General features: G+C 41.4%; 2 protein-coding genes across 3 annotated transcripts in view; one reads left to right on the top strand and one right to left on the bottom strand.

Annotated features, from left to right (window-relative positions):
* cdh23 (cadherin-related 23) overlaps positions 1-16,995 on the bottom strand; it is a 183,632-nt gene that overhangs the window by 35,656 nt on the left and 130,981 nt on the right. The window contains exons 28-36 of one of the 2 annotated variants that reach the window (XM_078787362.1): positions 12,746-12,806; positions 12,397-12,545; positions 12,126-12,261; positions 3,070-3,458; positions 2,889-2,996; positions 2,491-2,640; positions 2,215-2,343; positions 1,292-1,420; positions 972-1,199 (exon numbers count right to left, since the gene is read on the bottom strand). In XM_078787362.1, the coding sequence (XP_078643488.1) occupies positions 972-1,199; positions 1,292-1,420; positions 2,215-2,343; positions 2,491-2,640; positions 2,889-2,996; positions 3,070-3,458; positions 12,126-12,261; positions 12,397-12,545; positions 12,746-12,806 (1,479 nt within the window). Of the gene's footprint in view, positions 1-971; positions 1,200-1,291; positions 1,421-2,214; positions 2,344-2,490; positions 2,644-2,888; positions 2,997-3,069; positions 3,459-12,125; positions 12,262-12,396; positions 12,546-12,745; positions 12,807-16,995 lie in introns of those variants that run through there. The other variant, XM_058058025.2, reaches the window with a different exon arrangement.
* On the top strand, positions 15,108-16,609 carry LOC131107753 (uncharacterized). Its single transcript, XM_058058034.2, has 2 exons — positions 15,108-15,161; positions 16,042-16,609. The coding sequence occupies exon 2, from the start codon at positions 16,054-16,056 to the stop codon at positions 16,531-16,533; it is 480 nt and encodes a 159-aa protein (XP_057914017.2). The 5' UTR covers positions 15,108-15,161; positions 16,042-16,053; the 3' UTR covers positions 16,534-16,609.

Here is a 16,995-nt window from a genome sequence, read left to right as displayed (position 1 = left end):
TCTTATGAAGGGAATAATGTAAAAGTTTGTGCTTCCCTCTTTGTACAGTGTCTGTGGTGGTGGATTTAGTGTTGAGTTAATTGTATTGTGATGAATGTGTGACAGCGGAGAGAACGTAGCCATTGTGACTGTGAGGAACTGTTGCTTTCTCACTACGAGTGTACAGAAAGTACTGCACGGGTATTGTGTTGCATATTCACAGAAACAGAACAGGGTATTTGGTGTAATATAAATATATACGTATATACACAGTATATATTTGCAATATATATATATGTATGTATATTTTGTTTTCTTGCAGATTCACATTCCTCATATAAATGGCCAAAGAGGACTTTTATGCCTTAATATTTTTGTGTGAATAAAAACATATTCTTCTGTATTGCTGCCCTTAACTCATTGGAATTGCAGATTAATGAATACAGAAGGAGGTATTCCACCTTAACGTTTGGCTTCTTAGTGCGTTTGTTGTAACCGTTATGAAAAGCTGTTAACGTTCCATTTAAAGGGGTTCCATTTATGTAAGGTCACTGAAGTTTGCAACCGTTTAAAAGGACAATTGCTGACATACAGTACTTAATATCTAACATCCACACTCACGCAGGCATACAAAAACATATCTCAGCACAATATCCCGCACAGACACATATGAGCTACAACAATGTTTCTCTTCCTCTTTTTGAAAATATGGCTTGTGGCTTTGTTGTTTCTTAAGGTGTTTCCTGTGTTGTCACAATTTCAGCAACTTCACAGTGTAGTCTTCTGTGAACGGCGTGTGATCCCATCTCCAAATGTGGGCCATTTACTTTTATGCTGCATTTGCATCTTGTCTGCATGTGGGGTGTTTGATTGTTTTACCATGAAAGACCAGTAGAGGGCGGTATTATAATATGCCGCAAGAGACTCTCCATGAAGTCAATGTAAAAAACATGCATTGAGGAGATTGATTACCACATCATTTTTGGTCTTACCGACAAAGGAGGTGTGCCGTCGTCCTCGACAGTCACAATGAGTCGGTACTCCTGCTGACGCTCTCGATCAGGAGGGGCGGGCCGTGTGACCATCTCTCCTGTCATGCGGTCCATGCGGAAAGTCAGGTCTTGGTTTCCGGCAGTGATGTAATAAAACAGCATGGCATTTGGGCCGGTGTCCCGATCCGTCGCCATGACACGCAGGACTGATGTGCCTCCTCCAACATTCTACATTTACAACCATAAAATAATAGATTCATTGTTGGTGAACAATCCAAAAGTTCAAGTGGGACCATTCTCTGCTCTCTGTGTTCCTCTACCTCACTTATGCTGACGTTGTAGCCTCTTTGACTCTCAACAACAGGTGCATTGTCATTGACGTCGAGGATATTGATGGTGAGGGAGTGATCTGTGTGTCTGGGAGGTGAACCGTTGTCGATGGCACGCACCTGCAACAACATACATATATGAAATATGGCCGCATATTCAGACAGAGAATATACACACACAGCAATGTGCATGTCTGTCTTCTCTAAAATGAATACACAGTTTCATCATTAAAGGGAACCTATTATGCTCATTTTTCATATTACTTACTTTGTATTAAGCTGTGGTCTCCTATAGAGCAGCTACACACAATAACCCATACTGAAAACTTTTTAGATTTTGCAGACTCTTCACCTATTCCAGCTGTATTTCCTTTGATTTGTACTTCCTATATTGCTTTGATGAGACAATAGCCACAAGTACGCTATCCAGGAAAAACAGCAACTCTACCAATGCGTGTCTGTCTATGTTGTGTATTTGTGACTGTCTGTTATGTTTTATTTTTGTGTAATATGTGTTATTTTCTGTTATTACGGTTACTATATTGGATAATACGAGTGTAAAGGTGACTATAGGGTTGTTATTCCATATCCAGGGAGCTCTAATAATGTAAAAAATTTTCTACCCTAAACAGATTTTCTATACTCTTACTTATACTTTTTGCAGAAATAGAGAGGGATTACGAAAGAGATTATAGAGGTTATAGAGGACGTTAAAATCATGTATTTTCTTTCGCAGCTCTACACTATGAGTCATTTTGTCTCATTCTTTTTTTGCTTGGTTGCACAGTAATAAAAATGATGCTCTCAAAAAACCAGACAGACAGTAATTCATGGTGCTGACTAAAAAAGTAAACAATGTGAGTAATATGTGTGCAATAAATATTGTCCCAAATAAACTTGGACAGTATCGTGACCTTGAGCAGGTAGCGATCCACAGCCTCTCTGTCCAGAGCAGCATTGACGAAGACTTCCCCGTAGGTGTGATTCACTGTCTTGATCTTAAACACATCTTCCATATTGCCTGCCACTAGAGTAAAGTTGACCTATGACAACATCAGAAGAAATAATAAAAAAAGAGAGAAACAGACAATGAAAATGTCTCACAGCTCATCACGTCAGAGTAGGTGTACAATTAACACTTTCTAAAACTGCAGTCATTCAAATCGGAGTGGATCTTTCTTTCCTCTTACCAGCCCATTAAGTCCAGCATCCCTATCTCGTCCCAGCACTACAGCCACTTTCTTCCCCATGGGGGTATTTTCTAGAATGTCCACTGAAGTATCAGATGTGATGTCAAACTCCGGACTGTTGTCATTCTCATCCAGTATGGTGATTGACACCTGGCAACAGACAAGTACAGATGCTGAGAAAAAAACACAACATAGTTGAGATCAACTTACATACGTTAACAGGTCTTACCTTCTGTTGTTTCCACACGAGATGCAAAAAACATAATAATCACGTTATGAAGTTTTCCACAGCAAAAAAGTATCATTTCATGTTATAATATTGACTAATGCGTTATTATATTATGTGGCATGATTAATGCATTTGTCCCCGTAGCTGAGGTCTATTTAAAAGCAAGCACCCTTACCACAGTTGAGTCTTTTTTAGGTCCTCCATCATCAGCTACGACAGTCAAGGTGTACATGTCACCTTTCTCTCTGTCCAGCAGACCTGTAACTGTGATCCGACCCTAAAACATCAACATAATGCATGTCACCATGTATACGAACAAGACAAAAACTGAATAAAAACTATTTCCTCACTGTGACGCTGTCTATCTTGAAGAGGGCCAGGGCTGCAGGAGATGTATCAGGATCAAATCTATAAGTCAGCTGGTTCAAATTGTCAGCTGACTGGGCCTGCACCTGAACCACCTCTGTCCCTGTGGCGATATTCTCATGCAGTGATGCTTCGTAACCAGCTGAGAAGAAGGCCACCGCCTCATCTAATTCATTGAGGAGAGTGACATAGACCGTGCAGAAGCCTTGGTGGAACGGGGGCGCCTGGTCAGTGGCTGAGACATTCATCAGGTAGGTGGTCTTGGTCTCATAGTCCAGATAGTCCACTGTGGTAACCAGGCCTGTGCTGACATCCACTTCAAACTTGCGATCCGATCCAGACACAAGAGCGTAAGCTACCGCTCCACCATCGCCTGACCGGAGAGAAAAGGAGTGCTTGTTCAAGAGTACCAGAATGATTTACACTCTTTTCAGCCAAGTTATTCACCTTTTCCTAAAAACAATGATCCCATAGACATAGACGTCATAACAGCTCCTGTTATGTTGTGGACCCAATTCCATGGTTTTGGTTATTGCTTTATTTCAATATTCTTATTGGAAAAGACAATGATGAGTGGAGAGGGATTTGGCCCCATGGTGCGTTATTACACAGCCATACTAAATTAAAAAAGTATACAGTACATTATACCGTGGTTATAGAACACGTAGGGTCAAATGGTTGATAAAATGTTGTGTTTTCTAGGCTCCAAACTAACATGCATCACAACATCCAACACATCAGAAATATATTTCAAGGAGCAAGTGTACAGTGTTTTGGGGGTTTCAATTTTACTACATACAGTATGTCACAAAAGTGAGTACACCCTTCACATTTCTGCAAATATTTTATTATATCTTTTCATGGGACAACACTGAAGAAATGAAACTTTGCTACAATGTAAAGTAGTCAGTGTACAGCTTGTATAACAGTGTAAATTTACTGTCCCCTCAAAATAACTCAATACACAGACCTTAATGTCTAAACTGCAGGCAACAAAAGTGAATACACCCCTAAGTGAAAATGTCCAAATTGGGCCAAAAGTGTCAATATTTTGTGTGGCCACCATTATTTTCCAGCACTGCCTTAACCCTCTTGGGCATGGAGTTCACCAGAGCTTCACAGGTTGCCACTGGAATCCTCTTCCACTCTTCCATGAGGACATCACGGAGCTGGTGGATGTTAGAGACCTTGTGCTCCTTCACCTTCAGTTTGAGGATGCCCCACAGATGCTCAATAGGATTTAGGTCCGGAGACATGCTTGGCCAGTCCATCACATTCACCCTTAACTTCTTTAGCAAAGCAGTGGTTGTCTTGGAGGTGTGTTTGGGGTCGTTGTCATGTTGGAATACTGCCCTGCGGCCCAGTTTCCGAAGGGAGGGGATCATGCTCTGCTTCAGGATGTCACAGTACATGTTGGCATTCATGGTTCCCTCAATGAACTGTAGCTCCCCAGTGCCGGCAGCACTCATGCAGCCCCAGACCATGACACTCCCACCACCATGTTTGACTGTAGGTAAAACACACTCGTCTTTGTACTCCTCACCTGGTTTCCGCCACACACGCTTGACACCATCTGAACCAAATAAGCTTATCTTGGTCTCATCAGACCACAGGACATGGTTCCAGTAATCCATGTCTTTAGTCTGCTTATCTTCAGCAAACTGTTTGTGGGCTTTTTTATGCATCATCTTTAGAAGAGGCTTCTTTCTGGGATGACAGCCATGCAGACCACTTTGATGCAGAGTGCGACGTATGGTCTGAGCACTGACAGGTTGACCACCCATCCCTTCAACCTCTGCAGCAATGCTGGCAGCACTCAGGTGTCTATTTTCCAAAGACAACCTCTGGATATGACGCTGGGCATGTGCACTCAACGTCTTTGGTCGACCATGGCGAGGCCTGTTCTGAGTGGAACCTGTGATGTTAAACCACTGTATGGTCTTGGCCACCGTGCTGCTGCTCAGTCTCAGAGTGTTGGCAATCTTCTTATAGCCTAAGCCATCTTCGTGTAGCGCAGTGTTGGAATAATTGTACATAAAGTTATTCTATTTTTACTATATTCTTATGACCTATTTTTACTATATTCTTATGACCTATTTTTCTTTATGACCTACAAACATTTCGTATCACTCACATAACAAAGTAAGATTAACGCTGTACATGTGCTTCATATCACTCACATAACAATGTAAGATTAACGCTGTGACGCCTGCACTTGTGGTGTACATCATGATTAAGGGAAAACAGAACATGACAGAACATTCCTCAGCAGATAGTTTTAACACCCTCGTGGGACATAGGCACGGGTCAGAAGTAGATATGACCTCAAGGTGTATGTGTGTGTGTATATGTATCACCAGAGAATCACATGTCAAGGATGAGGTGTCCACACATTATGGATAACATGTTGTACAAAGAAACTGGTTTCAACTGGAATAATTAAACCCCCCTTCCCTCAGAAAACTGATTGTAACCAGGGCCTTCCTTCAATAAAAAGGCAAGAGGGCAGGAACTGCTTCAGAGTGAGGTGGCGAATTGTTACTGAACGGTTCCTGATCACTCTCCTTGCAAGTAAAAAGAAACTCACCTCTCTGTGTCTTCTTTTGTACAGGCAGTGTTTTTTACAAGTGTCGGGGTTTTAAACCTGACATTTTATTGGTCCTTCGAGCCGGATTCCAAGACACCTGACGATCCCAGCGGGCAAGCGAGATCCAGGCAAGACTGTGGCCACAGCATCAAGACCCTTTCCGGGACTGGTCCCTCACTTGCGGGCTGGGATCCGAAGGTTGAAGGAAATCCAGAGACGCAGAGACTGTGAGTACAAATTTTGTTTAAAAGAAATGAAAGTGAGAAAAAGTAAAATAGAAGAAGAGTAAAATAGAAGAAAAAGAGAAAAAGTAAAATAGAAGACAAACCCTGCAGGTCAGACAGTTAAAATCCGTTGGCGGAGTAGACCCCCCTAGTTGAAACAGACTAGTTAAATTCTACATAGGATAAGCGGAGTCCTAAAGCAAAAGTGTTACAAACCCTGACAATTCTAGACTCTATCAGGTCAGTTAAGTTCCGTTGGCGGCGTAGACCCCCCTAGTTGAAACAGACTAGTTAAATTCTACATAGGATATGCGGAGTCCTCTGGGAAAATAAAGACGCGCGAAGTGTGAATGTGAATGTATGAATGACAATACAATTACCACTAGGTAACTGTGTTTTATACCAAACCAACAAGAAGCAAATGGTGAGCCTTTGTGGATGCTTGTAGGCAAGAAGATTCCACCTGAAAAGGTTGAAGAGAATTTTACCACAAAAGGTTGTTGATCACCATCTTGTTGAAAATAACCCCAGTGTTAGAACACGACAGGTGTTAAGAACCACTGGGTCCAAATTTAGTTCAAAATGGGGAAGGGACAAAGTAAAGAAAAACAAAAAGTCCTTGAAGAACTCTCCTGCAAGGACTGGAAGGTAGTTGAAAAAGAGGATAGTCTAGCAGTAGATTATTATTATATATTATTGGATAAAATAGCACAAATTCAACGGAAAATTATCCACAGCATGTATTAGGGAGTTACAACAAAACATAAAAAAGAAATGTAAACAAAACGAGAAGAGAATGAAAAAGAAAGTGAGTTGTTTGGTCTTGTGGAAGGTCAGGTTATGACTGGCTTGGTAAGACAGGATAAGAAAAGCGAGAGATATATAAGATAGTAAGAGAAGTTTTACTTCATGAGTATCAGAAAGATGAAGAAAAAGTAATGAAGGAATAAAACCAGCAATAGAAGATTTGTTAAAAACTTAAGTCTTAGTAGAATGCGATAACCCACCATGTAACATCCCTATTTTCCCAGTGAGAAAAGTGCCACTCTCTGTGGGATGGAGAATGATATAGGACAAGTTGTAAATCAAGCTGTGGTGGCGAGAGCACCTTGTGTGCCTGACCCACACACATTGTTAAATTCTTTACCAACAGATGTCACATGGTTCACCGTAGTAGACATCAGGCATTCTTCTCCATTCTAATAGAGAAAGAAAAGTTCAGGTTCGCATTTACGGTTGCAGAAAAGAGAAAATATAAATAAATACATGAATAAATAATATATATATATACGTATAGACGCTTACCACAAGAATATTGTGAAAGCCCGACAATTTATTCACAAGCAATGATGGCCAGTATGTCCACGTTTGAACCCCCAAATGGAAGCCAGAAATTATTATATGTAGATGACATCCCTCCTGTAGGAAGTCATGTGAAGAAGACACAATAGCCTTATTGCACCATTTAGCGAAAGAGGGCCATAAAGTGAGTAAAGGCAAACTACAATTTTGTAAGCAATCAGTGAAGTATTTAGGCCATCAGTTGACAGGACAAGGGCGAACCATTCTAACAGATAGAAAACAAGCAATCTTAAATGAAGCTAAACCACATTTAACACTTGAGCGATGCACCACGCTCAACCCAGCTACCCTTCTACCATTCCCTGAGGAAGGCCAACCACGTGATTGTTATGAGCTAACAACACAAACTGCAAAGTATAGACCAGACTTATTAGATCAGACACTAACAAAAAAAGGGGTGATTTTATAGATGGTTCCTCAAACAAAAATTATTTGGGAAAAACAATAACAGGCTATGCAGTCATAGCGCTTGCAGAAGCATGCAAATTAATGAAAGGTCAAAAGGTGACAATTTATACTGATAGCCAATATTATATTCAACAGTACATATCTTTGCACAATATTGGCAAAACAGAGGTATGATAACATCAACGGGAAAACCAGTAACTCATGCATGATTATTAACAACTTTACGAGAAGCAGTGCAATTGCCAAAACAAATTGCTGTATGTAAATGCACGGCACATACTAATAATACGGATCCAATATCTTTAGGAAATATGTTCACTGATAAAATGGTAAAACAAGCGACACTAAAGGAACTGAACCTTCTTAACACAGAAAAATTACAAGTACACTTTGAGATCCTGGCAGACATGCAACAACAGAGTCCAAAGCAAGAAATTGACCACTGGCTAAGGAATAAAGCAATCCTGGACAAAAATGTTAATATGTCGATAGATAATAAAACAATCTTGCCAAAAAATTGCATAAGTGGGACGCTATTTTGAGCCATGGTTTTACACATGTCTCAACAGGAGGGATATGTGCTGTGGCACAATAGTGTGCTATTAACACCCACTTTACTACGTAGGGATTGAATTCTTATTCAAAAAAGAAAATTTTTGTAGAGCGTGTTTAACGTGTGCAAAACACAATGCCCAGGGCAGCTTGCGACCTCGGCGTGGCCAATTTCAAAGAACCACAATACTTATTTCAAGAAATACACATGGACTTCATCGAACTCAACAACAGTGAAGGGAAAAAATTCTGTTTAGTGATAATAGACTCATTTTCAAAATGGATAGAACCGTTTCCTACAAAACATCCAGATGCACTAACACTAGCTAAAGCTCTATGCAAAGACATAATTCCACGCTATGGTATTCCAGAAAAAATTTACAGTGATAAACTATGACTAAATTATGCATCTCCATCTTAGTATTTACCCTAACTGTACCTATTTGCGTCATGATAATAGCATTGTGGTATCTGCTGTAGATTTGTAGCTCCTCAACAACCTTCAGAGGAAGTCCGGCTACAAAGGGGGCTGTAATTCTAGTTTGCAGTCGTCTCAAACCGGTGAAGATTGTCCACAACTCTGTTGCGTTATTAGGAGGGGTTGCAAGCCTGCTGGTAAGATGATCACTCAGACGCATAAAAATAAAAAATAAATAAAAAAAATAAAAATAATTAATTAGCAGCAGTAGGAGGACTGATCGGAGCAATAATAGTGATGTCACTGCCACTATGGAAAAAATAAAAAAAAAAAAATCTTAACATGCAGAAAAGAAGGGTGGGGACCCTTAAAACACCTTGGATAATTAGGTGGGCATACAACAACTCCAGATGTATGACCATAGCCCCAAATTCGACTACCGAACTCCAAATACCCATATCATCATTGAAAGGATTTACAAACAGACGTCAGGTGTCAGGGGAGACATATGCTAGTTATTGGTGATATGTTACTGGACACGTGTTAGATTTAAGTTGGGACACATTGATTACCACCCAGGAAGGTGATTACTGGGCACCTGGTACCACATTAGAAGCCAGGCATTTCCATAATAAAATTATGTTAAAGAAACATGGGGCCATATTAAGTATGACATTTGCTTTTAGCTCAGCTAAACTCAACCCATATGACCAACCATTGGGCACTATTTTAAATACCCCGTGTTGGGGTTTCCTTTTATGGGCCTACTCTTCTGGGGCAGATCCCTACTTTCCTATAATTATTTGTGAAAATCAAACCATGACCCCTGTTGAACTGCCAATCACAAATAACTACACACGTCACGCTGGAGTTAAAATAGCCGTAATTCGAAATACAGATGATTGGTTTCATGCCACTACGGGCATTTCACGACAAAGCAATAACTGGCTGCTGCTAGTGGAACAGGCAGCAAAAATGTCAAATCAAGGAGATTGTGTAGTATGTATAGGAGCCAGACCACTGTTACAAGTAGTGCCTTCAACTATGGGAATAGATTGTTTGATCGAAGTAATGAATAAAACCATTGCATAAGAAAAAAAAAAAAAAAAAAAAATTTGTTCACAATGGGATAAGGTCTATCCTCTTACTTCCACTGAAAAACAAAAACCAGTATTTTCTAAAAGGTAGCTATAGGAAACTTCTCATGCATAAACGGAACAGGTGTTGGAATCAAATTAGGAAGATTGAATGATACAGAGTGTCAATCAATAGAGATGGTAGACATAACATTCAAACCCAGAATCAAAGAGATCAGTGTCAGGGTGGGATAAAAATGATCCCACCTACATAGACAGTATTGGAGTTCCGAGAGGAGTCCCTGATAAATACAAATTAGTCAACCAGATAGCAGCAGGTTTTGAATCATCGATTTGCTGGTGGTGCACAATTAACAAAAATGTAGACAGAATCAACTACATCCACTATAACGTGCAGAAATTAGGAAACAACACTGAAAGAGGGTTCTCCGCCATCCATGAACAACTGTCATCTACCTCCCTCATGGCTTTCCAAAACAGAATTGCTGTTGACATGCTCCTGGCGGAGAAGGGCGGAGTATGTGCCATTTTTGGTGATCAGTGCGGTACGTTCATTCCGAACAACACGGCAAGCGGACGGGAGTCTCACCAAGGCCTTAGAAGGTCTAAGGTCCCTTAACAGCAAGATGAAAGACCATTCTGGAGTTGACACGTCAATGTGGGATGGTTTTGGAGACGTATTTGGCAAATATAAACAACTGATAATGTCAGTTTTAATGTTAATCGCTGTATTTGCAGCTATTCTCACCTTATGTGGATGTTGTTGCATTCCCTGCATTAGAGTTTTTGTGCACCAGGCTAATCACTACTGCTATCCAACCAATTAAGCAAGAGGTGTCAGAAATATATGCGCTCCTTACTCCAAAAGGGGAGCCCCAAGAAGACAGCGACAATGAAGACACCAAAACTGAAGAAATAAATGATGAAACATCATGGCATTTTTCGGACTTGCCAGGACTGAAAATCTAAAAAGAAGAGGTCAACGGAGGATGGGAGAATATATTGCAAAATGAATAAACAGGAGGGAAATGTTGGAATAATTGTACATAAAGTTATTCTATTTTTACTATATTCTTATGACCTATTTTTACTATATTCTTATGACCTATTTTTCTTTATGACCTACAAACATTTCGTATCACTCACATAACAAAGTAAGATTAACGCTGTACATGTGCTTCATATCACTCACATAACAATGTAAGATTAACGCTGTGACGCCTGCACTTGTGGTGTACATCATGATTAAGGGAAAACAGAACATGACAGAACATTCCTCAGCAGATAGTTTTAACACCCTCGTGGGACATAGGCACGGGTCAGAAGTAGATATGACCTCAAGGTGTATGTGTGTGTGTATATGTATCACCAGAGAATCACATGTCAAGGATGAGGTGTCCACACATTATGGATAACATGTTGTACAAAGAAACTGGTTTCAACTGGAATAATTAAACCCCCCTTCCCTCAGAAAACTGATTGTAACCAGGGCCTTCCTTCAATAAAAAGGCAAGAGGGCAGGAACTGCTTCAGAGTGAGGTGGCGAATTGTTACTGAACGGTTCCTGATCACTCTCCTTGCAAGTAAAAAGAAACTCACCTCTCTGTGTCTTCTTTTGTACAGGCAGTGTTTTTTACAAGTGTCGGGGTTTTAAACCTGACACGCAGCAATTCTTTTTTTCAGATCCTCAGAGAGTTCTTTGCCATGAGGTGCCATGTTAAACTTCCAGTGACCAGTATGAGAGAGTGTGAGAGTGATAAAACCAAATTTAACACACATGCTCCCCATTCACACCTGAGACCTTGTAACACTAATGGGTCACATGACACTGGGGAAAGAAAATGGCTAATTGGGCCCAATTTGGACATTTTCACTTAGGGGTGTATTCACTTTTGTTGCCTGCAGTTTAGACATTAAGGTCTGTGTATTGAGTTATTTTGAAGGGAACAGTAAATTTACACTGTTATACAAGCTGTACACTGACTACTTTACATTGTAGCAAAGTTTCATTTCTTCAGTGTTGTCCCATGAAAAGATATAATAAAATATTTGCAGAAATGTGAGGGGTGTACTCACTTTTGTGACATACTATATATATATATATATATATATAGAAATCAGATGGAGCTACATACATTCATGGTCAAAAATACTACAATGTCAAAGACCACTGTTTTCGGCCATGACTGTATGGACTACAACCAAATCAGCCATGGCCAAAAACATTGGCATCTTTGGCCAGAATCATTTGTATTTTTGGTAATATTTTTGTCCATGACTGCATAAAACATGTCACATGGTTCAGGGGTGAGTGGAATGAATGGATTGAATAAAGTCAACTCATCGAACCAATAAGCTCCGAAATCTTTCACTCTCTTCCCATTGAACTCACCGGTGTCAGGATCTGTAGCACGAACCACAATCACAGAGGTGCCAATGCCAGCCGTCTCCCGAAGGCCAAGGCGGTTGTACTGCTGCTGTGTAAATACTGGCACCTCATCATTGGTATCGTCCACATATACAATCACCTGCAGGAGTTAACACATATATGAGAGACTACAATACATAAACAGGCGGCTAAAGGCATGCATAACCATTGATATTCGGTGAATATACGTATATATATAATATTGTGTAATATTCCTCTGCATGAGTCTGCTCACCCTCACAGAGCTCCTCATGCTGCCCTCATCACTGTTGTAGGCTTCCACTTCTAACACATGAGAGCTGCTCGTCTCCCTGTCCAAAGCCCGGGGGCCTCGGGTCAGCAACCCCGTTTGTCTGTCGATGCTGAACAGGTTGTGACTGTTTCCTGAATTCAAAAGAAGTCAAACAAAAACACATTTTTAAAAAACCAACTATTTTTCCACAGTGTGTATAATTTCTCCAGTGACAACTCAGTGAGTCACAGTCACCTGTTTGACTCACAAACTCTAAATCAGCCAGAATCGTATTTTCCGTGACACATTACTATGTTGAGTGAAGATGCATGAAAAAGTAACATTTCTATACCAGTGACAATGCTGTAGAGGACAAGGCCATTTTCTCCCTGGTCTGCATCTGTAGCTTGTACCTGTACAAGCACACATAAACACAAAAACTGGGATTAACAAAGGTCTAGCCATTTTTTTCATGTTAAAACTGTACAGAATAAAGGAGCTAATAAAGTCATGTAGTATAACAGTGTGATTCACAATGGTATTAAAGCTGTGGCTCACATTGTAAATCGCAAATGCTAATCAATATCGCATATATGCAATTTCTTATATAAATTAGCACTGAACAAGTACATTTGTTTAAATGCATTTCATTTATGTTGAATGTCACTGGGAAATTATTTATATTTTATGTAAGTCATGATTCCGTATCTTCCGTTTTTTAAATGGAACTCAACTGGGGTCTTTATTGAGAACCTTCTATCTGGTTACGGAGCAAGCATGGAGAAACAAAATGTTAGCCCCTGGTTGACTCTTTACTTTGCCCGTGGTCCCGGGGACGCACCCCTTTTTTAGCAGCACTGCACTAGAGGAAAAGTACAGTGTCGCTACAACACATGCAATAGTAGCCTAATACTTACTATTCATATATGGACATTAACAAAAACTAAATGGTGGTTGAGTGGTTAATGTGCAGGCCTCACAGCTAGGAGACCTGAGTTCGATTCCACCCTCGGCCATCTCTTTGTGGAATTTGCATGTTCTTCTCGTGCATGCGTGGGTTTTCTCCGGGTACTCCGGTTTCCTCCCACATTCCAAAAACATGCTAGGTTAATTAGCCACTCCAAATTGTCCATAGGTATGAATGTGAGTGTGAATGGTTGTTTGTCTATATGTGCCCTGTGATTGGCTGGCCACCAGTCCAGGGTGTACCCCGCCTCTTGCCCGAAGACAGCTGGGATAGGCTCCAGCACCTCCGCGACCCTCGTGAGGATAAGCAGTAGAAAATGAGTGAATGAATGAATCCATACATGTATGAATCCATACAAGGCTGCATGGCGGGATGAGTGGTTAGTGCGCAGGCCTCACAGCTATGAGACCCGAGTTTGATTCCACCCTTGGCCATCTCTGTGTAGAGTTTGCATGTTCTCCCCGTGCATGTGTGGGTTTTCTCCGGGTACTCCGGTTTCCTCCCACATTCCAAAAACATGCTAGGTTAATTGGTGACTCCAAATTATCCATAGGTATGAATGTGAGTGTGAATGGTTGTTTGTCTATATGTGCCCTGTGATTGGCTGGCCACCAGTCCCGACAGCTGTCGTGACAGCTGGGATAGACTCCAGCACCCCCGCGACCCTTGTGAGGACATGCAGTAGAAAATGAATGAATGAATTAATGAATAATCCATACAAACTGTCAACTCAGTTAACAGTTTCCCTGCCTATTTGAGCTTATTGTATGCATTTCTCTCACGTCCTTGTTCGATACAGCCTACCTCATCGTTTTGCACATCCAACCATTTCCACAGATACACACTATAGACAAAATCTGTTGACAGCCTCTCTCCGCACGCAGGCACTAGTATCCAATGCCTTGTTGCCACAACAACACCGCAAGCTTAAGCGACTCGGCAGTGAGAAGGTATCACTCTTTCTGTGTCTCAGGCGCGCATCCAGAAACTGCAAGAAGGCGAGCCCCGACAGCATGGCTCCTTGGAGCATACGCTGATAAATAGCACAGCACGCTTGAATGGACCGTGTCATGAGACTGACTTCTGAGTCCAGAGAGATGCTGGCACGAGATAAGGCCGACTTCATGGCCTCGCTGTGCTCCTCTGTGGATTTGTCAAAACCCACAGTGACACTCACAAAGTGCATATTCAATTGCATAAGGACAGACTTTCAAGCACTCCAGCGTGTGCTATGGTACACACACACACACACACACACACACTCTCTCTCTCATACACACACCTCTCTTTTTGTCCCTCTTTGCTCTCTCTTACTAGCACAGTGAAGAGGGGCCCAACTTCAGTCTCATTAGCTTGATAAAGAGATGTGGAGAAAGAGGAGGAGAGGGGAGGGGCAAAGGGAAAAAAAAAGAGACTGGGGGGTCAGATTGGTGAGTGATGAATAGGGTATTACACAGTGGACTGTACCACTTAGGCCATCAGAAGGGGTGCACGGTGTGTAGGAACATACTGCAAAGCCAGATGTTGTATGGGTAAAGTATTAGTATGTAAGCAATCAGTGGTCAATCACTACGCCTTAGCAGCACCACTGTACTTGCTTTGCTAGGACGGAAACAAATGTGAGCGGTTGAATCTCTGATGCCATGACTCACGTTTTACCCCCTTTTCCTTATTTTCCCCTCCTTGTCCCCAGCATTTCCCCTCTTGGTCTCTGGGAAAGTGGCACTTTTAGGGGGGAAGCCAAGAAACGAGTCTGACCTCAGTTGCAAGAAAGTGCTGTTCCAAAGAGCAAAGTGTGGCTGTGAGTAGTAAATATTTTTTTCTTGCTCATATATAATCACTGCAGGGAGAAGAAAACATGTTTATTTGGGGGATTTTTAGACATAGTTATTTCAGTAAAAAGACTGTTGGGTGTAAAGAACTATGTGTGCTTCTCTATTAGGACTTAAGGTTCAACATTTATCACCTATCGCTATATATTTTACACCCACTTTTTCTTTGAGGCACTTAACTGGCGACACATCACATGAATGACCATTAGAGAAATTACCAAACAAAAACATGCAAAAACTGAAACGTGCTTATGCATGTTTTCCACAGTGAGTGAAAGCTCCACTAATAAATGACACACAGTAGGTGCTTATGTTGCTGACTAATGAAGTGACTCTTTAACAAGCCTTTTGCTCCACTGGACTATCTCACAGCTTTTCTTGGCATTTGCTCTTAAAAATAATTTCACGTCCCAGTGTGTTTCCCTTAAACTGATAAGCTATGCTTTGTCTCCGCTGAATTAAGGACGATGACATTTACAAATGTTACAATGCTAAAGAGAGGGGGGAGCGGAGAATGTTGGTGGGGGATAACTGCAACCGGGGTAGACGACGTGGGCATGTCAAGCCCTGGCTATTTTTTAACCTTGACTTAATGGCTACGTACTGTAATTGCTGCAAATGCCAAACACTTGCCACATCTGCATATCTATACAGACATTCATGATTTATTTGTGCATGCGTGTGCCTATACAATATGTGTAATATGTGTAATGCAAGTCGAAATAGACCTAGTCAGCTTGGTTGCACTTGGCTGGTGAGTCAAAACTTGCATAACAAAGACAGCTGTCACGTGAAATATGAAACAAATTGATACAGAAGTTGAAACCTCACAGTGCTTTCTTCATCCAGGTCCACAACAACATGAACAACAGTGATAAGGGAACCAACTATACCTTTCCCGCGGTGTTCAGTCAATCAAACACCACAATCTCCCCCACCATCTCACTCCCATCATCCCATTCTTCAGACAGCCATGACCCAGAATTCACGATTATGTTGGTGCTGGGTTTATCGCTGCTGCTGGCAGGGTTGGCAGTCTTCCTGGCCGTGTGCCGACCCTCTGAACAGCAAGAGGGGAGCGAGGCCGACTGCGGCCCAGGAGAGAAACTGAATCATAGAAGAAGTCAGTCCAGTGAACCACAGCTTAAGGTGTGGAGGAGGCTGGGCTCCTACAGACGCTCGTACAATCTCTCTTTCAGAAGACCCCCCTATCGGAGGCCGCACGAGCATGGGAACACGCGTGCCTCACGGTCTCCTGGCACACGGACAGCTCAAGCGGGGGTCAGCAAGGAGCCCCGGCTTACTACGCCTTGTCTGTATGACTATGTCACTGAGATCTAGCTAAGGACTGATTGTTGTTTTGGTGTTTCAGCAGAATTTACAAATATTTGCTCGTTTTCGTGCTTTTTCATCTCCAGCAGTTGGAAGTATTTTTTCACACGGTGTAAAGGATTGCAACCAATTCCGTTTTTTCAACAAGCAAGCATCATTCAAAAAAGACACTTAACATTTATTAGTGATCCCCACAGACTTATTCAACCTCTGCTCAACCACATGCATTGGTACTACAAGTACCGAATGATGGAGCTCAATATTGAAAGGATTCATTCAACTAAAGCCTTGTGACTTATTGTTTTGTGTGATTGTTACATTGAAAAATAAAGTGACTATTTGGAATTTTGTATCCCAATGTCAATCCCAGCCTCAGCCATCTCTGTGTGGAGTTTACATGTTCTTTTCTCCGGGTACTCCGGTTTCCTCCCACATTCCAAAAACATGCTAGGTTAATTGATGACTCCAATT

The sequence above is a fragment of the Doryrhamphus excisus genome, linkage group LG20 (genome assembly GCF_037039965.1).
Source record: "Doryrhamphus excisus strain RoL-2023G ecotype Guam linkage group LG20, RoL_Dexc_Guam_v1.1, whole genome shotgun sequence".
NCBI classification, from domain to species: Eukaryota; Metazoa; Chordata; class Actinopteri; order Syngnathiformes; family Syngnathidae; genus Doryrhamphus; species Doryrhamphus excisus.
This window is presented reverse-complemented; position numbering and strand designations above follow the sequence as displayed.

Coding starts and splice junctions, on each gene's coding strand:
- LOC131107753 (XM_058058034.2), top strand. CDS start 16,054: ATGAACAACAGTGATAAGGGAACCAACTATACCTTTCCCGCGGTGTTC.